The sequence below is a fragment of the Barbus barbus genome (genome assembly GCF_936440315.1).
Source record: "Barbus barbus genome assembly, chromosome: 35".
Taxonomy (NCBI): domain Eukaryota; kingdom Metazoa; phylum Chordata; class Actinopteri; order Cypriniformes; family Cyprinidae; genus Barbus; species Barbus barbus.
In genome coordinates, this window is record NC_136763.1 from 2,856,295 (window position 1) to 2,875,603 (window position 19,309).

At 36.9% G+C, this 19,309-nt stretch overlaps 1 protein-coding gene across 1 annotated transcript in view; it reads left to right on the top strand.

Moving 5' to 3' along the window:
• The first annotated feature begins 310 nt into the window (after window positions 1-310).
• LOC306855201 (filamin-B-like) overlaps window positions 311-19,309 on the top strand; it is a 95,847-nt gene continuing 76,848 nt past the window's right edge. Inside the window, exon 1 of the mRNA XM_079393689.1 lies at window positions 311-682. Within this exon, the coding sequence (XP_079249815.1) occupies window positions 391-682 (292 nt within the window). The 5' untranslated portion in view covers window positions 311-390. The remainder of the gene's footprint in view (window positions 683-19,309) is intronic.

Below are 19,309 nucleotides of genomic sequence, written 5' to 3' on the forward strand. Positions count from 1 at the left end.
ATTATTTTTAAATTATTTTGTGTTTTACAGAACACAAGCAACATTTAATCGAAATGTATAAATAATATAAAATGCTATACTTATATAAAATTGTAAATGTAGCCTATATTTCCTGTTTGACTTTTTATTTATCTATGTATATATATATATAATTTTTTTATTCTCTTACCATATCTTTTCTTGTGATTTCTTGTTAGATTGGAGCTAACTGGAGAGAGAAGGCTGTAGAAAGGCAGGTTGGGTCTGATGCTGCGCAGGTGGCGTCACGCGCTTGCAGTATATAACAGCGCGCAGGCGCGTCGCGAGAGAGAAACAGTTCGGAATACAGAGCGCACGAGCGCACACACGTCCAGAGTTATTAACTACACAGCACACGAGTATTCAGTCATCATGCCGGCCACAGAGAAGGACCTGGCGGACGACGCGCCGTGGAAGAAGATCCAGCAGAACACGTTCACTCGCTGGTGTAACGAGCACCTGAAGAGCGTCAACAAACGCGTCTCGGACCTGCAGCTGGACCTGAGCGACGGACTGCGGCTCATCTCGCTGCTCGAGGTGCTCAGCCAGAAGAAGATGTACAGAAAATATCACGCCAGACCCACCTTCAGACAGATGAAGCTGGAGAACGTGTCCGTGGCGCTCGAGTTTCTGGACAGAGAGAATATCAAGCTCGTGTCCATCGGTGAGTTCAGCGCTGAAAGATGAGGCAAAGTGTCAGTAAAAGGCTACACGTTTAACCCCTTTGCTCTGGGAGTAGCCTACCATTGTGTCGTGCTAGTAATTCGTATTCAAGGCTACTTTGGTGTTTAGTGTGAACTCCGGTTCTGTAAATTGGGACACTTTTGCCTTTGAGGTAACTGGGAAAGTTGCCCAATTAGCACAAATTAACCCAATATGTGACCCTGGACCACAAAACCAGTCACTAGGGTCAGTTTGTTTAAATTTATACATCTGAAACCTGAATAAATAAGCTTATGGATGTATGGTTTGTTAGGATAGGGCAATATTTGAAAATCTGGAATCTGAGGGTGCAAAAAATCTACATATTGAGAAAATCTCCTTTAAAGTTGTCCAGATTAAGTTCTTAGCAATGCATATTACTAATCAAAAGTAGTTTTGATATATTTAATGGTAGGAAATTTACAAAATATGTTCATGGAACATGATCTTTACTTAATATCCTAATGTTTTTTGGCATAAAAGAAATTTGTTATTTTGCCCCATACATTGTATTGTTGGCTATTGCTCCAAATATAACTTAAAACTGGTTTTGTGCTGCAGGGTCACATAGTACAGCAAGGTACTTAAATGTGAACCAGGTGCAATGCCATGATGTTTTACAGTTTTAGTTAATGTAATTGTAAGATTTATTACACCCTCATGTTGTCATACGTATACCATAGTACTAAAATGCATGTATTTCTATTGGTTTGTAAGCATTCAGTGACTTTGCAATTGTATAAACTAGAAAAATACTAGAGAAGTAGTATTTTTGTTGTTATATCTTGCAAAGTTGGTATCGGATGGATATTCATCTACTATCGTATTTATATGGCTCTAGACGGTCTACCGTATCCGGAAAAAAAAAGCATGGTAGTGTTGCAGTATTAATGTGTTTTTTTCCATCTGTTTATTGATCAAGTACTGTGGTTTACAATGGTATGTGTACAATAGGTGTGTAACATGGAAGCACCCCACAATAAAACACAGGCTGTGTATATAATTTATTATAATATTTTACACATACACATTCTTTTTCTCCTCCCAGCCTTTTCTCTCTCCTTTCTCAACGTCTTTGGTTTGTGGCATTGCATCATAAATCAAAAGCATGTCAAAGAGCTGTTGAGATGATTCATTCACCGCAGATAAGAGATAGCATCCTCCCAGTGTCTATTGATTCTTACTAGATTATCAGTCTTAACTCTGCTGGTTCTCCTTATTTGGGCTGGCGTGAGAGAGTTGCACCATTCGTTGCATTCTTATGTTCATTAAGATTTAGAAATCCAGAGAATTTCAGGATTCCAGAGGCTTAAATACTAAGATTTCACAATGCTTGTGTTTGGTGCTAAACACCTTTGGCTGGTCGGTGACATTCTTGAAGCCGATCCAAATTCATTAGGCTGCATTTCTTATGGCTTTCCGTGATTTCTCATGCTGTCACTGTTGTTTTACGTGCCAGTGCTTGTGTAAATCCTGAAAATAGATTATGCACTTACATTAAATCTCAGAACAGGTGCTTACTGTCACCTGTACAGTCGGGGTCAGGACTTTTTCTCCATATTTGCCAATCAGTTGTTTGCAAAATGCATGCAAACATTGTCATGACAACGCCCAACCTGATTTCCTTGCAGTTCTTGCCCGGTTACGTATGTTTGTGAGCAAATAAATTACATCAAAGTTCACGCTTGTGATGAAATTTAAGGTGTGTGTGCTTGTGGAAGCGTCGGGCTGGACTTCCTGTTGTACGCGTTTCTGTGTGCGTCTCCGAAGCAGAGGATGAGCTCTGGGTTATTCATCATTCTTTGCATAGAGATTTTCCCAAGCTTGATGTGTCTTTGGAGAGCTGTGGCGTGTCAATGCAGTGACCTAATATCCAGTCACCCATGCACCGCATCATTTCCATTTATCTGAGGCAGTGGGAGGAACTTGCATTCAGATCTGAAGGTGCATAAGATAAAGAGGATTGGACGGAGGGCACATTTTGTTAGTACAAAAGGTGCACAAGGACTTTTGAAAGTTTTTTTTTTAGCACACTTTAATTTTTCCCCTGTGGCTTGAAATTTGCTGCTGTTTTTGTTCCGGAAACGCACTTTTTTTTTTTTTCTTTTTTTTTTTTTTTGTAATGGCCTGTTTTTGCTGCTGTGCCATTAGGAGACACCCCCTTTGCATGGTTTGTATACACCAGCTGCTTTTTGTTTTATGAAATATAATTTTTATTTATTACATTTATTGCATTTAATTTTTTTGTTCATTTTATTTGATCATTTTGATTTATTCTTTTATTTGTCTCTTTTTCATTTTCAATTATTTATCATTTTTTCAAATATTTTTAATTCATTTTTTAATATCTTAATTTTTGTTCTATTTATGATGTATTTTTATAATGTTTTTTATTAATTTATTTATCTTTTATTTATTCATATACATTTATAGTATTGTATATATTTTTATGTTTCAAACGGTGTGATCCTTCCAAAAATACAACCCTTTGATTTGCACAATAGGTGTGTAAATGTATCTTCCCGTGTTAATGCATTCGTCTGCTGTAACCAGTTGGATGTTCAGATCGGCTCATTTTTGCAGTGTGAACTTTATAATCCTTTTGGACTGTGGAGGACATTGAGTTCTGAAACTTATAGTATGTTTTCATTGTTTTTATGAAGTGTTTTTATTTGAATGCTTATGAGTCCTTTATTGAATACTCTTCTTTGTTGCTGTTTTTACACTTTTACAGTAGTTGTGTCTCACAGGACTTGCATGGAGAAGCCCTTTAGTTCGGGATTTACACAGACACTTCCTGAATGACGGTATCTTCCGCTTCAGAAACAGTCGGTGGGGCGTTTTTCATTCACACACCCATTTAGACCCACATGGAAAGCTTGAGCTTTATCGTGAGGTTCAGTGCCCAGACTTTCCACTGTTTGGAAGGGCAGCCGTGTTCAGAGATGGGTGAGAATTCCCAGCTAAACAAACACGAGAAGGTCACAGCGTCTGCTGTTTAGACCGTAAATCTCACCGGATTACATTTGCCAGTGTTTTTGTTTCTCTCTCTAGTGTCAAAGACAAGAAGGCATAATTGAAAAGGTCAGTTGAAGAATTTTCTGGCCTCTTCTAGTCCAGAATAAGCTGTAAAATGGTCTGGACTTGAGCTGAGTGGCTAATGTCATATCATGTTTTGCTCAGCACGTAGTCCCTGTTTCTCGCCAGTTCCCACGTCATTTTGGTCCTCCTTTGTTATTTTTTTGTGTCCCCCAGGCCTCTGCGAGTGCGGTTTGACATGATCGCTATATACCGTATCAATTTTGTTCCAAAATATGTCTTTGATCATCATGTGGTCTTCAGCCGTCCCCAAAATTAGCCCCGGTGGTTCTACTGATGTTCTGAAGGCGGTTCTTGCTGAGTCAGTCAATTAGCTCTGACTCTGCTCTGACATTTGTCCTGATGTTTCCACAGTTGGAGGGAAGTGACGGCTTGAAGACGTGAATGAAGTCATGCGGGTGGTGATCAAAGTGTCTTTAGGGTTGTCCGCCATTAGTTTTCCATTAGAGAGGTGTGGGATGAGGATGTGCTGATGAATGAAAAGATGCCATGACCTCATCAGTTGGTGTGCGCTGAATGATTAAGCGTCTTCCTGTCCTGTAAATTCAGTTTGTCATTAACAGCCCATTTTATTTCTGTGATTCCTTCCCAGTAAGAGAAGAAATTATTGTTAAAGCAAATAAAGTTCACATGAAATCAAAACTAATCTTAAGATCTAGAAAACTAGGGCTTAAGCCGGGCTCACACTGTGCGATTTTTAATAGTCTTTTGCGATTGTTGCTTGTCACACTGTACGAACATGATCCCCATGTCAGACTGTAGGATCTCAGTTGTCTTAATGTCAGACTGAACGACAGTCAAGACGCGACAAAAACGGACGTAATTTTTTTTTTTTTTTTTTTTTTTTTACAAAAACGGACGTACTCCAGAAGACTTGTCCGGAGTTTTACGTCATCAATACATGACCCGCGTTCTCTCGCTATAATGGTAGCTAGCAAACAACAGCAACGTGTAGCGTTAGTTTTATTAATTACATGCCTTGATGTTAAAAAAAACCCCGAAAAAGACGACGTGTGTGGAGCAAGTCATGGCTGGGCAAAAGAGGACTTTATGGACTTCCAGTTCTACAGAGCGAACTTGAGGTAATTTTGTTATTCGAGTTTAAACATCCTGCCCCTTAATAAATAAACTTGAAGTAAACTTTACTTTGTACATATATTTTTACAAATAATGAATGGTTTGAAGTTGTCGCGCTAATTGCGTCATCAAGTTCAGTGCTCTTGGTTTGGTTCTTGGTTTGACGGTCGTCGTAGGAGATGTCACACTGCAGGAAAGTGTCTGAAATCTTCTGACACTGCCAGAATTTAATCGGAGGAAAAAAATTTATCGCAACGGCCATTAATCGGCTGTCGGTGAACATGTCAAACCAGCGATCTAGACAACCGATTTTAGCCTAGGATTATAGGAATCTTTTAGGATTTTCAAAATTTGTCTCAGACGACCAAATCGTGGCCAAAATCGCACAGTGTGAGCCGGGCTCAAGATCCTTTCCAAGTTACATCTTCCTGCTTGGCAGCTTATAATCAACACGCACACACACATACACTTGTTTCACTATCCTTATGGGGACTCTCATAAGCCTAATAGTTTTTCTACTGTACAGACCATATATTCTATTGCCCTACACCTAAACTTAGCCCTCACAGGAGACTGTTTGCATTTTTAGATTTTCAAAAAACTTAATTCTGTGTGATTTATAAGCTTGTTTACCCGTGAGGACTTCAATTTAGGTCCCCACCGTGACACAAGTCCCCATGAGTCTGTGTGTATTCAGGTTTAAGTCCCAGGCTTAAGTAGTATATAAAAACAAAAACACACAAAAGATTTTGTTTATTTTGTGCGTGTTGATTACAAAAATCACTACATATATAAAATAATATTATTAATTATTAGTTGCAAAGTTTATATGTAAACTATAAATGAATGCTGTCAAACGATTAATCGCATACATAAAGTATTTATTTACAAAATGTGTGTATACGGTGTATATTTACTTTGTATATATAAATATAAACGCATACATGTATATATTTAAGAAAAATTGTTTATATATTAAATATAAAATATGTATATACATGTAAATATTTTCAAAATATATACTGTGTGTATTTATATATACATAATAAATATACACAGTACACACGTGTGTGTGTATGTATAAATAAAACAACCTTTTATTTTGGATGCGCTAAAATAAAATCATTTTTTAATATAAATCAACATTGTTTGGGCCAAAGATATAATTCTAAAAAAAATCTGTATTCACTCACTCACTCATTCATTCATTTAATTATTGATGTATAAATTCCAATATTTGGCTCCAATATAATAAACGCAAGTTTGGGCTTTATTATTAGTATTATTATTAATATACGTATTATCGTTGTTATGTAGTATTATTATTATTATTATTATTATTATTATAGTAGTCATATTGAGATTTAAACCACGTTTTGGGTGCCAAATGTATAATAGTTTTTAATTTTATGATTATAATTATAGAATTTACTCTTTGGGAGCCAAATATATTTTAATAAATGCTATTTTATTTTATAAAAGAACACAGTGTTGCATTTCGCTTTGAAACACAGCACATTTATTTAATAAAAGCACAGTCTTCGTGATTGCATAATTGCAATAAGCCATATTGAGTTTTTAATTTCGATTTATTGTGCAGTTCTTCTCAATTGTAGCGTTACTAGTGTTCGGCTTGCTGCACGAATCGAAACCGTCGTCCTTCTGCCAAAACTAGCAACTCTCCGATGGCTTGTTAGAGAGGCTTGACCCTGGAAGATGCAGAAAGCTTGTTCCCTCTCGCATCTTCTGCTCTCAAGATAAACAAATGGGATTCTCCAGGCTCTGCTCATGCTCATGGAATTCACTGGTGTTTAATGTCCTTTAATCACAGCAGCACCCGCAAGCCACCGCGGGCCTCCCTCAGAGATCAACCCAGACCGATTCAGACTGTAATCTGCACAGAAAGCCCTGCATAAACAGAGACTGCTGCTTTTTCAGTTCCCTCTCGATATGGTTCTCAGTGAGGAGAGAACTGCATGTATGTGACACAGGTTTACTATGCTTGTTTGAACACTTTGACCAACATTTTTGTTTCTATATATCAATATGACTGTAAAATAATATTAATAAGATAAAGTAGTTGTACGCTAAAGTATTTATTATTTGTTGGTTTTTATTTGTATTACCTTGACACATTGTATTACCTCAGTAATAGAAATGTGTATGTAAGAGAATTAAATTATTTTTAATTCATTTCATATTTGGCCAAATATTTGGAAATAAGAATAATAATTTCACTGTAAAATAAATGTGTGTATATAAGATTGTTGTTGTCGTTGTTTTATTGATATTTGGCCAAATATGTTGTTAGTAATTATAATAATAATTATTATTATTTCTTAAAATCCCACTGTAAAATAGTGTGCATATAATATATTTTTATTATTGATATCTTGCCAAATATGTTGGCAATAATGAAGAAAAAAAAAATTATTAATAATAATCTCTTAATTTCACAGTAAAAATGATGATGATTATTATTATTATTATTACTATTATTTTAGTCATTGATATTTGGCCAAATATGTTGGCTGCAATAAAAATAACAAATTATTTTTAATATTTATTGTATTTCTCTGTAAAATAAAAAACGACTACATAAGAATAAACTATAAAGAGTATCACTGTAAAGTTACAATACTAATTAGGGCCGGGACTCGATTAAAAAAATTAATCTAATTAATTAGAGGCTTTGTAATTAATTAATCGAAATTAATCGCATTTTAATCGCATATAAATATTTGACCTGAGAACAGTGAGAAGTAAGTTTTTTTTATATGGATTTTTAAATTTCCCATCCACAGGGCCAACCAAAGCGGTCTCATCAGCTTCTTTGTCCATGTTCACTGTGGTTTGTTTTTGGCTGTTTCTCAATGTACATTCTTCAGCGATCTTGCGTCCTTGTGTTCTCGTTCTACGCCATCATTAACCGTCGAAGTTCAGTTCCAATTCTCAGGAACGCAAGTATAGAGGATGCATGAAAGTGCCCGCATATGTTCTTGAAACTGAGGATGCATCGAGTGCAGACTTGAGAGAATCGAGCCGTTAGAAATCCCAGAAAACGCTGTGGGCGGCCAGTGTACGGAAGCCTGTAAGCTTTAAAGTCGCTCTCACAAATACTTAACGGCTCTTCAAGTTGAAAGTAAACATTTATCGTTTTGTTTTGGTTAATTTTAATAAAGTTATAAGACCCGGAGAAAGTCTGCATTTTTATTGGCATATTAAAATGAATCTTAACAATAAAACATATAACGCTGTAAAATAAAACAATACAATTATATGAAAGTAATATCTATAATAGTATGAAATGTTTTAATAAATTTATTGTTCATTGGCCGTTTCTTATGCTGAGACTATGCGGCCAGTTAAGCAGGAATGCAGTAAGTTACAAGCAGTTTTGTGGTGCTTGGAATTCTTTATAATTAATTTAAAAACAAATATTGCCACATTGATGGCTCAAGAAGGTGTAACTGTTCAAATAACATTGTTTCATTGTAAAATAAAAATAATTATTTTTATATATTCAAGTGTAATATTTCTGTAAAGGCTAGGGACAGAAAAATGGACATGTCCATAGAATGACACATTTATTTATTTATTAATTAAATTGTGTCATGTTTATCAAAATAAAGTGGAAAAATATAGACCCCATTTTATTGATATTTAAATAGTACAGGCTTATGTTGAATATTCTTGTACACACAGACGCTGTATTAAGCAGTACATAAATTATTGAATGTATAGTCTTTCTGTTACCACATGCAAATATCTAAAACGTATTTGACAAATATATCTAACAGAAATAAAGACAGCAAACACTGCGCAAGAGTCGCGGAAATCAGAAAGTACAACTTCTCCGTTCATAACTCCTCCCTCGACTTCAAGCGGCAAATCTCGCTGATAGGTATTCGGTAAGTTCATTTGAGATGCCAGACGCCTCGTCTTGAATGAGGACGAGAGTAGAAAGCTGCAGTCACCCTTTAATCGTATTTGTGGCAGACGTATAAGTGTCTGGTTGAACTCCATACTGGTAGCGATAGCGCTTTACTATGCGGGCGGAAGTAAAAATACCCTGCTTCGACTCAAAACGGACGTTGAGTGACGTCATGTGAAAAGGGCCTACTCTCATAAGTGTGCGTTCTGTGTTCTCGCGTCCTTCCGAGTTCGTTCTTCCAAGGAAGCTTGGCAAGACCGGTCTCCACGAGAACGCAAGTCCGTTCTTTGCGTTCTTGGAATTCTGAACGCTAGTTGGTGCTCCAGTATAATCGGTCCGCCGAAACTCATCCAGTGACGTTCCGCGGTGCAAAAATAAGTGCGATTAAAATGCGTTAAAAAAAAATTAACGCGTTATTTTTGTGTAATTAATTAATCTAAATTAACGCGTTAAAGTCCCGGCCCTAATACTAATATTTATTGCTGTCTTAATGTTTGTCATTACCTTTTCATTAAACAAAAGGAACGCTGCAGGAAGGTTTATAAGTGCGGGCAGATGATGGTTCAGATTTAGTCTCTTCTCGTTGTAATGTTTGTTGCCGGTAAGAGTCGGTCGGGGATTTTTGGAGTGTGTTTGTGAAGAACTTAGTCACACATGAGCTGCCATCCAAAGCCGAAGTGGTCCGAGTCGCCCAAGATTTAAAACTTCCCCTCTGAGAGATTGAGCAAATTAAGACGTCTGAAAGTGTTCCCAGGGCAAAGGCTGATGGAAACGCGTATTATTAAAAACCAGATTGGACTGTGGTCCTTCTGAGCGCCAGCTTCCCCACCAGAGAGTTGAAAGAGATTTGTTTGGAGTGGCATTAAATTATGATTTGATTTCAGTATCATGTTTAATCCGTTGTAGATCGATTTGGAGCAAAACAAACGGTTTCAGTCAGTTCTTGTGGGTTGGATTGTCTCCTGTCATTATGGAGACGTTTGTCTCTGAATGATGTTTGGTTGAGCAGCCAAAAGCATCAGATGTTTCTCTGTGACTGGTTTAGTTTCCAGAGTGTCTGTGATTCCCGGCGGTCAGCGGGTGGCTGTCAGATGCCGTATCTTCACGCTATGCAAACAGTAGCAGGAACGGTGCAGGTGTGCCAAAGGTTCGCTCGTCTTAAGTTGCAGAGTTTTTCCTCATTCGTTGCCTCTCGGCTGCATTCGGATCTGTAGAGTGACGAGTGGGATTACTGGAGCTCGTGGCATGAGTTGCTGTGAAGGGGTCGGTTGCATTGAATCACAGCATGTTTGTGTCTTTGGCTCTGTAAATGAAGGTTTTCAGGAGTTGTTCTGACAGGCCGCTGTATGAACAGATCAAATGTTCAGGGTGTGGACGTGCTCTCTAGACTAAAGTGTTTCTTGGTTGGTTGAATTTATATTTGTTGAAGCAACAAGGCCTGAAAATATCAGTATCGGACTCCTTCATCCAATAATAATTATAATATTAATAACATTTTTGGCCTTTGTATCTTAAAGGCAGGGTATGCAATTTTTCATAAATGTTAGTATTGTAATTTTACTGTTCTATAGAATAAAATAAAAAAAGAGAATGAAAATAATACTTACCCTACAACAGCTCTATTAATACATTTATTATATTCACACAGTGTTCAAATTGGGATCTCTAATATATTCTTATGTTTTAAAAATTCTCTTCTGCTCAGCAATGCTGCATTTATTCGTACAGTAAAAAATGCATGACTGTTTCAAGAAGGGGGGTCTCAAAAATGGCCAAAAATATTATTTTACTAACTTATTAATTTTAAGTTAAATTGCGCTTTGTTGGTATAATGTCTGCTAGAATGTAAAAAAAAAAAAAAGTTCAGTGTTAAGTAAATATTTTTAAATTGTTGTTTTGACTTTTATTTTATTTGAAAAGCAGGACAAAACAAGCACATTTTGGCTATTTAATTTTAGCAATGGTGAAAAAATGGCAAAATACATGGGGGAAAAAATTATGCGAAAAACAGTCTTCGGCCAATTGTTTCATTTTGTTCGGCTTCTGCCAAGAATTTATTTCGATGCATCCCTAATACTGACATTTCAGAAATTTAAATTTAATTGTATGTATTCTATTGTATTTTTACATAATGTTTAATAATAATTATCATTATAACAGTACTCATTCTTTTAGTGAAATATTAATAATTTCTTATTTTATTACAAATTTGTTTAGTAACAATAATAAAATATAATTTAAGATATTGTCTACATAGATTTCATAGTTAATATCTTATTTCTATATGTATTATTATTATTAATACTATGCTCATAGTAATTTTAGAGAGATGAATGTCTTATTTTATTGCTAATTTTGATCATAATAAAGAATATGAATTATTTAATAGACATTTCAGTTTTTTTTATTTGATGCTATTTTATCCCATCTATCCTGATTATTATTATTATTATAATAATAATAATAATAATAATAATAATTACTACTACTACTATTATTAAATGCTCATTCTTTGCTCAATTGTGAAATATTAAAGATGTCTTTTGTTACTCATCTTTAAGTTATTATTATTATTTGTCATTGTAGTCTTGGTTATTAAAACATTTTTGGACAAATTGTCCAGCACTACATACAAGCACAGCAAATGTAATTTATTAATTTTTTTATCACAATTTGACTGTCCCTATACCCCCTGCCAAACAGTACAGCCTTGCATGTAGTCGGCCGTCCTAAACCTGTATTTATGTGTCACTCTGTGATGTTCACTTGTCTGTACAGGTAAATGCAGCTGAGAAAAGACGCCCATGTGAGTGACCTCACTAGTTTTCCCAAAGTTATCCGATCCGCTCTCAGACTCCCTGATTTGTGCACAAAGTCAAACTGTCAGAACTTGTTGTTCTGGATGGGTGTAGAGCTGCTGGCCTTTGGTTGGCCTTTAACACACAAACGCACAGAGGAAGACACAAGGTGAATGTGTTTGCATTCACGTTAAACGGACTGCATTATAGAGAGAAAGGCATTCACACAAGCATTTGGGAATTGTTCTGCAAACAGAGGGTCAAGTCACATTTATTTATATAGCAGCTTCACAGCAATAAACAAGAGAATTAAGTGTAAAGGTTGCAAGATCATCATCAATTATGAAACCAATTCAATTTAAAAAGCAGCTCTACAAAATACAGTTTTGTCATTTATTCAGCTCAATTTAGTTCAGTTCAACAAAAGTCTAGCGTTGCAAAATTCAACAATTATGAAATGAGTTCTGATCAACTGTAAGCAGCTCTACAGAAGACAGAGTTATTCACATCAGTTGAGTTCAGGGTTGATTCGGTTCGGTAACATTGTTGCAAATTAGTGCAATTATTCATCTAAATCTATCTGAATATTAATTATTTTAAACCAAAAGAGGGAAAGCTGTAGAAGCTCGTTTCCACCACAGACTTTTTATCACACAATTGTGAGTATATATCTTACAATTTGGAGTAATTTCCTCTTAGTTCTGAGAAGAAAATGATTGCAAGAAAAAAGTCATAATTGTGAAAGAAAAAGTTGATTACCTTTTTATTTTTTATTTTTTTATTTTTTTTACATCTCACTATTTTGTTTGTCTTTTTTTTTTTTTTTTTCTCGCAATTGCAAGTAAATATATAAACAGTTTGGTGTTTGTGATCCTCTTTATATCACGTGATTCTGAATCTCAGAATTCAGATTTTAAATCTCCCAATTTTCCCTTTTTTTTTCCCTTAAAATTGAGGTAAAAAGTTTACATCTTGCAGTTTTGACTTTCTGAATTCTATTCTATCTCACAATTAGTTTTTTTTTTTTTTTTTACCTCACCTCTGAATTCTGATTTTTCATCTCAAAGTTTTAGTTTTTTCCCCCGTGGAATACTGACTTTAACATCACTTTAACAAATTTATTTATTTTATTTTTTTTTGTCCATGGAGTAAAAAATTGTGACTTTCAAGTTTATACCTCAAGACTCTGATTTTAAGAATTCAGACTTGAAAGCTCACAATTTTAGCGTCTCATTTATGAAATTGTTATATTAGAAGTCATAATCAGCTTTGTTTTAATCCCATAAACAACCTTCAATAGAAAATAATTGTTGAAATAAGTGGCATACCTTTTATCGTGCAGCTAATAAAGCTTCAGATGAGTAAGTCACACCTAACAGGCGTTTTGACAGTAAGAGCCACTCTGGATGGGCTGAACTGCCGGAAGGAAACCTTGAACCCTGAAACCTGTGATTCTGCACATGGAGTTGTGTGCTAACTCTGTGGAATCCGCTATTGTTTTGGAGTCTAAAAGAAGAAACAGGATGCAGGGCTTCATTAATGCAACCCTAACCTAAATTCAGTTCCTCGCACCAATGCCAGAAGCCGCTGATGCAGAAACCTCACATTCCTGCAGCAGAACGGATTCCATCACAGTTTCAGTAAAGTGTCCCAGATACTGTCATTCTGCCCTCGGTCCCAATAACGAAACCTGAATGTGGAAAACCACGTACGGGAGCATTCAAAGAGGCGAGACCTTAAGCAAATATTTCAGGGTTGCTAAAGAACAGCTTCTGCAATAATATTCTCACGCTGTGTTAAAACATGCATGAGCGCCAGAGAAGGTGAGCTTGCCTAAAACAACCCAGCTTTCTGTGTGTCGTCTGCACGGGTTGCTTTTTTAGACGCCCGTCGTTACGTTAACCTCTTCCATTACGTTAAGTCTGAGGTTTTTCACACAGCCCGAACCTGAGGGAGTGTTTTTAGGTCAAAGCGGGAAATGCTTCTCCCATTTGCATGGTAGCAAAGATCAGATCGCATTGTTTGTAATGAAGCTTTGACCTTCGGGGGCCAATGCAAGCAGCGAAAGCAAACAATGTTATTGACGTCAGCCTAAGACAAAGCAATTTCTCTTTCTTAAAGTGACTGGCTTTGTTTCCTAGAGGGAGAAGTTTGCAAGCGTCTCTGGTTTCCTACATGAATGCCGCATGTTATCTGGATTGCATTAACACTTCAGTCACCATGTTGCTCTGTAAGCGCTCGTTCTGCTGTTCTTTAGACCCGTGCAGTGGGGTCAGTATGCAATTTTAAGTTAATCATTTACTCTCCTGACATGCCATCTGTGTTGAGACTGCGCCTGAGCGCGTCCGATGATCTCATGCAGACTTACACAATCACAGCTCGTTTTAACCTCTTCATAGGCATTTTTCAGATGCTTTGACTCTGTGATGTTCTGAATTCAAAACATCTCTTCCATGTTCTGCTTCTTGTACTTTGCAGGTCAAATGAGCACCATTTTCAATGATTTGCATAGGGAATTCTGTTTAGAGACTGCTTGTTTGAGGTCAAAAAGCCTGTTTAGGCTGTGGCTTTTCAATCTTTTAAAAGCCACGGACCCCCAAATATGATCATCCTCATGTGAGGGACCCCCATCCTAAAATTTTAAAGGCATCTGTGTAGGTTTTTGCATTAAGACACAAGTAACATAATATTATAAACGTTTAAAATATTATTTGAGAAATATTTTGTTTCTATCAAGTTCTTAGTCATTAGAGCATTTATTTATTTGTTTATTTTTACTCAATTTACTCAATTTTATTCTTTTTAAATGTAATGCTTAATTTATTAGGTAGCAATTTTAGTCAACTTTTTTATGTATTTATTTACTCATTATTTTAATGTTTATTTACTTTAGTTGTAATCTCATGTTTATTTGTTCATTATTTTACTCTGATTGTTAATCAATCTTTGTGTATTATGTAATTTTAATTTTCTATCCCTCTAATTTACTTGTTTTAATCTAATGTTTTGGGTCATTTATCTTGCTCTGTTTTAATCCATTTTTGTTTATTTTTATCAAATTTTTATTTATTTTAATCTTCTTTAATTTACCTTTTTTGTTTTAATTTTATTGTTTTTGTTCATATATTTTACTCTAATCAGTTTATTGTTTTTATCAAATGTTTAGTTATTTCAATCTAATTGTTTTTTTTAGTTTATTCATTTGATCTTTACCTTTTCATTTATATTTTTTTTACATTTTTGTTTTAATCTGTTTAACCAAACAAGTTAAAAATATAAAAACAAAAGTTTAATATTTACTCATTTTAATGTTATTTTTTATCTTTTTTTTCTTTTGTCTATTTAAAAAAAAAAAAAAAAAAAAAAAAAACTCTCAAGCACACTCTCGCTGCCCCCAGTTTAAAAACCCTTGGTTTAAGGCCGTAAAGCATAATTTAAGTGCAGCTTATAAGGTTTGTTAACGTGAACTGCTTCCTAAGAAGAGTATCACCAAGTCGAGTTCCTTGAGCAATTGTAGTCTCCACCCTTGGGTGGAAGCCAGTGTTTCTGTGCTTGTATATAGGTCGTATTGCCCGGTGGAAGGTACCAGAGCTTGTTTGATTTACAGTTTAGACTTGTCTGTCAGATCAGGGAGTGCTGGGGATTTTTAAGCACAAATAAAACAGCAAAACAAAGGGTCATATAGAAAAGCAATCTGCTTGTTTGGAAGGGGTCCAAAAGGCCAGTCATTTTTCTGTTATGTGTTTTCAGATTTCCTGCCTACTGTTATTTACTTTGGCTTGGCCGAGCCTGGATGACTTAAGATGTGTAAAAGCTTCAAAGCCTTTCTATACACTGAGGCAAGTTTAGACATTTAGGCTTTACAAAAGATTTGCTAATTTGGACTTTTTCTTCAATGCGAATTCTCTTCACTCATTTACATTTTTTACATACTGTTTTTAGAGCCCTATGATTTCCATGATGAGGAAAATGCAGACTGATTCACAGAATCCAGTCATGAAAAAGAAAGTTGCTGTATAATGCAGAAAATATTGGATGAATATATTAAAAGTTGGCCAGTGTGCTTAAATCGAATGGTGATACCGACTAGTGTCTGTGAATATTAAGCTGCAAAAAGACTAATTAGATATGAATCTATGTAGATATGTTCTGCGTGCCTCCATGAATGAATGGCGTGGTTTCATTTACTACACGCATGCTGTTAAGCTTGAGTGTTAAAGTGTCATCCAGAAAAAATCAAATGGAACGCACACAACTCTGTAAACATAAAATGGAATTTGATACAACACTAAAAATGTTTTTGTCAAACTTTTAAAAAAATTGCTGTTAAATTGTACGTTTCATTATTTAAATTAATTAGACATGCTTTTTGATTTAATACATTTTAATTTAGTTTAACCATTAAAATGCAGTCCAGAAACAAACAGAATCTTAAAAAAAATTAATGGAAGAAATGGAATTTGTAAAAAAAATAAAACTGAATTTGGGTAAAATTAAAGGAGATTTCTCAGGACCCTATGCCATTGCAAGAAAACAGTATTTGGTTGTTTTACAGCAGTACTTTGGAAACCTTTGGGCCTTGACCGACTCGCTCATGTCCGGGTTTTGAGTAACTCTTCTGGTCCACAGGTGAAAAATAACCTTTTAAACCATGAGAAATGTCATTCGGCCTTCAGGATGGCCTTTCTCCGAGTCTCAGAGAGCTCTGCCGGTTTCTGCCTCCTCTTGTCTTTTATTCCTCACCCCCGGCTCCTACAAAAGACACTTCCTGAGATTACACTGGCTTTTATACAGGAGCTCTTGTGTCTGGCTGGAAGCGGGAAACCCGAGACGGCCACTGCTACCTTCTGCTTTTGCAGGCTCTCTTGTGCTCCTGTTTGCAATAGCGAGCCAAGGATCAGCAGATACTGAATGCATAAGCGTTTTATTGGGTTCTTTTGTCATACGATTGTTCAGAAGTAATTGAAGTCTTTGACAGGAGAATATGAAGAATCATTTCAGATGAGGTATCAGTTTCTATGTTAATCAGTGTAATGAGATGCAATTTGCATTGGCAAAGCGAGCAAAAGTGAGACATTTCCATTGGAAACATTAATGACGACTGTTGGTGATGCGACAGCGTTTAACTTCATGTAAATGTGGAATGACTCCCAATAGGAATCCAGATATTAGAAATCACATGACCCTCCTCTCGCACAGTGAATGGCTGTTGTGGTTGAGTAGAAACGCCTACTAGTGATGAGAGAACTTGGCAACCTTCATTATTTCAGTATGTCAGTAATTTTAACTAGAGAAACCGTTTGAACCCAACCTAGATCCCACCCAGCTGTTCTTGAGTCTAGACAGGATTGAACATGACCATATTGGCGAACCCAAAACAATAACTTCAAAGCCGTGGAGAGATAATATTCTGCTCTATTCTTCAGTTTCAATGATTTAATAAGGAGCTTCTCAAGCCTTTATGTAATCCCTCTTATTATACTCCACCCTCATCAAAACAGCACTTATCGTGTGCAATAGTATTTTGTCTTGTTGCTTTGTAAACATCACACTCGGATGCTAGTTGGTGCTTTATATAGTTAAGTTTCAGGAACTCAGTCGGTCAATAAATCACCTGAAATTCACCCTATGATGCAGTTTGATTTTATCCACCACGATTTTCTTATTAATATGCTAATGCCACAGCTTCAGTGTCTCTCGCATTAACACATTTTAATGCATGTCAAACACCACTTGTGCTTTTTAAATAAACTTGAGCTCCCATTTCAGGCCAAAACTAGTCAAACGATATCATAGGACGTATTTATGCATAAATAATGATAAATCCGTATTTATCACTAAAAACTTTGTGATATAACACATCTAAGATGGCGCCACAGATGGCAGCTACAGTGCTCTGCTCTTCAGTGTTTTTGTTTGTTTTTCCTGTTTTTTGTTTCTCAAATACGATCAGTTTTACCAGGGATGACCTGCTGAACATTCGGCAGAACACACCACAAAATCTTTTACTGGATTTTGATTATTCGGACATTTTGCTGGACGTTATAGTTGGCGGAGCCATAGCTCTGGTCAAACGCTTCAGGAGGTGCAGACGGGGGAAGCGAGTCGGCGCGCTTGTGAAGCTTCATCAGCTTGGATTTGGAACGGCGTTGCCTACCATCCATCTGGCAAATCTCTGCTCTCTACCCAACAAAACGGACAAACTCCTGCTCTCCTGGACAAACAAGGATTTTTCTAACTCTGCTGCTCTGTGTTTCACGGCAACCTGGCTGAATGGAGACATACCGGACAGCGTGCTACATCTGCCTAATTATCAGCTGATCAGAGCAGATCGCGACGCAGAATCAACAGTGCCTACAGAGCAAACAGGTCTGTGGGTGATGCAGTCAACATGGGACTGCACTTCATCCTGCAGCATCTGGACAGACCAGGGACTTATGTGAGGATCCTGTTCGTAGACGTCAGCTCCGCTTTTAACACCATCCCAGACACCCTTCAGAATAAACTGACACCGCTCTCCATCCCCACCTCTGTCTGTCAGTGGATCGCCAGCTTCCTGACAGACAGGCAGCAGCTAGTGAGCCTGGGAAAATTCACATCCAACACCCGCACCACCAGCACTGGAGTGCCTCAGGGCTGCGTTCTCTCCCCACTGCTCTTCTCCCTCTACACCAACGACTGCACATCTAAAAAGCCCTCTTTCAAGTTCTTGAAGTTTTCAGACGACACCACACTGATCTGCCTCATCCAGGACAGTGACGAGTCTGCTTACAGACAGGAGGTTAAGGAGTTGGCTGTCTGGTGCAGTCTTAACAACCTGGAGCTTAACACGCTCAAAACTGTGGAGATGAACGTGGACTTCAGTATGAAAAAAAAAATTGTGATTTTAAATATTGATACTGAATTGTATGGAAGAGTGAAGTGACATTCAGCCAAGTATGGTGACCCATACTTGGAATTCGTGCTCTGCATTTAACCCATCCAACGTGCACAAACACAGCAGTGAACACACACACACCGTGAACACACACCCGGAGCAGTGGGCAGCCATTTTATGCTGCAGCGCCCGGGGAGCAGTTGAGGGTTCGGTGCCTTGCTCAAGGGCACCTCAGTCGTGGTATTGAGGGTGGAGAGAGCGCTGGACATTCACTCCCCCACCTACAATTCCTGCCGGCCGGAGACTCGAACCCGCAACCTTCGGATTACGAGTCCGACTCTCGAACCATTAGGCCACGACTTCCCCAAGAGCTGTGATTAATATTTTAGTCCATATCGCCCAGCACTAGAATCGACTAGTTAAACATCACTTATTGCTGCACATTACTTTCTGCAAGATGACAGTCATTGGATACACAGCTAGAATATTTCACAGCAGATTGAAGTGGGAAGTGTGACCACTGTCTCTAGCGGAAAAGGTTTATTTTAACGGAGTGTAACGAAGCGCAAATAGCCCATCTTGTTGGCAAAGGGTATTTACACTAGCTCCGCCCACTAACGTGTGATTGAACACTAAAAAAAAGACGTCAATTCAGCATCAGTTTCAGTGGCATAGATGGTAGGCGTTTGCCTTTTTACGCGATTGACCCGAGTTCGAGCCCACCTTTTGCTGAATTTTTTTTTTTTTTTTTTTTTTTTCTTCCTTTTCAAATCTGATATCACATCAGAAAGGCATTTATTTTCA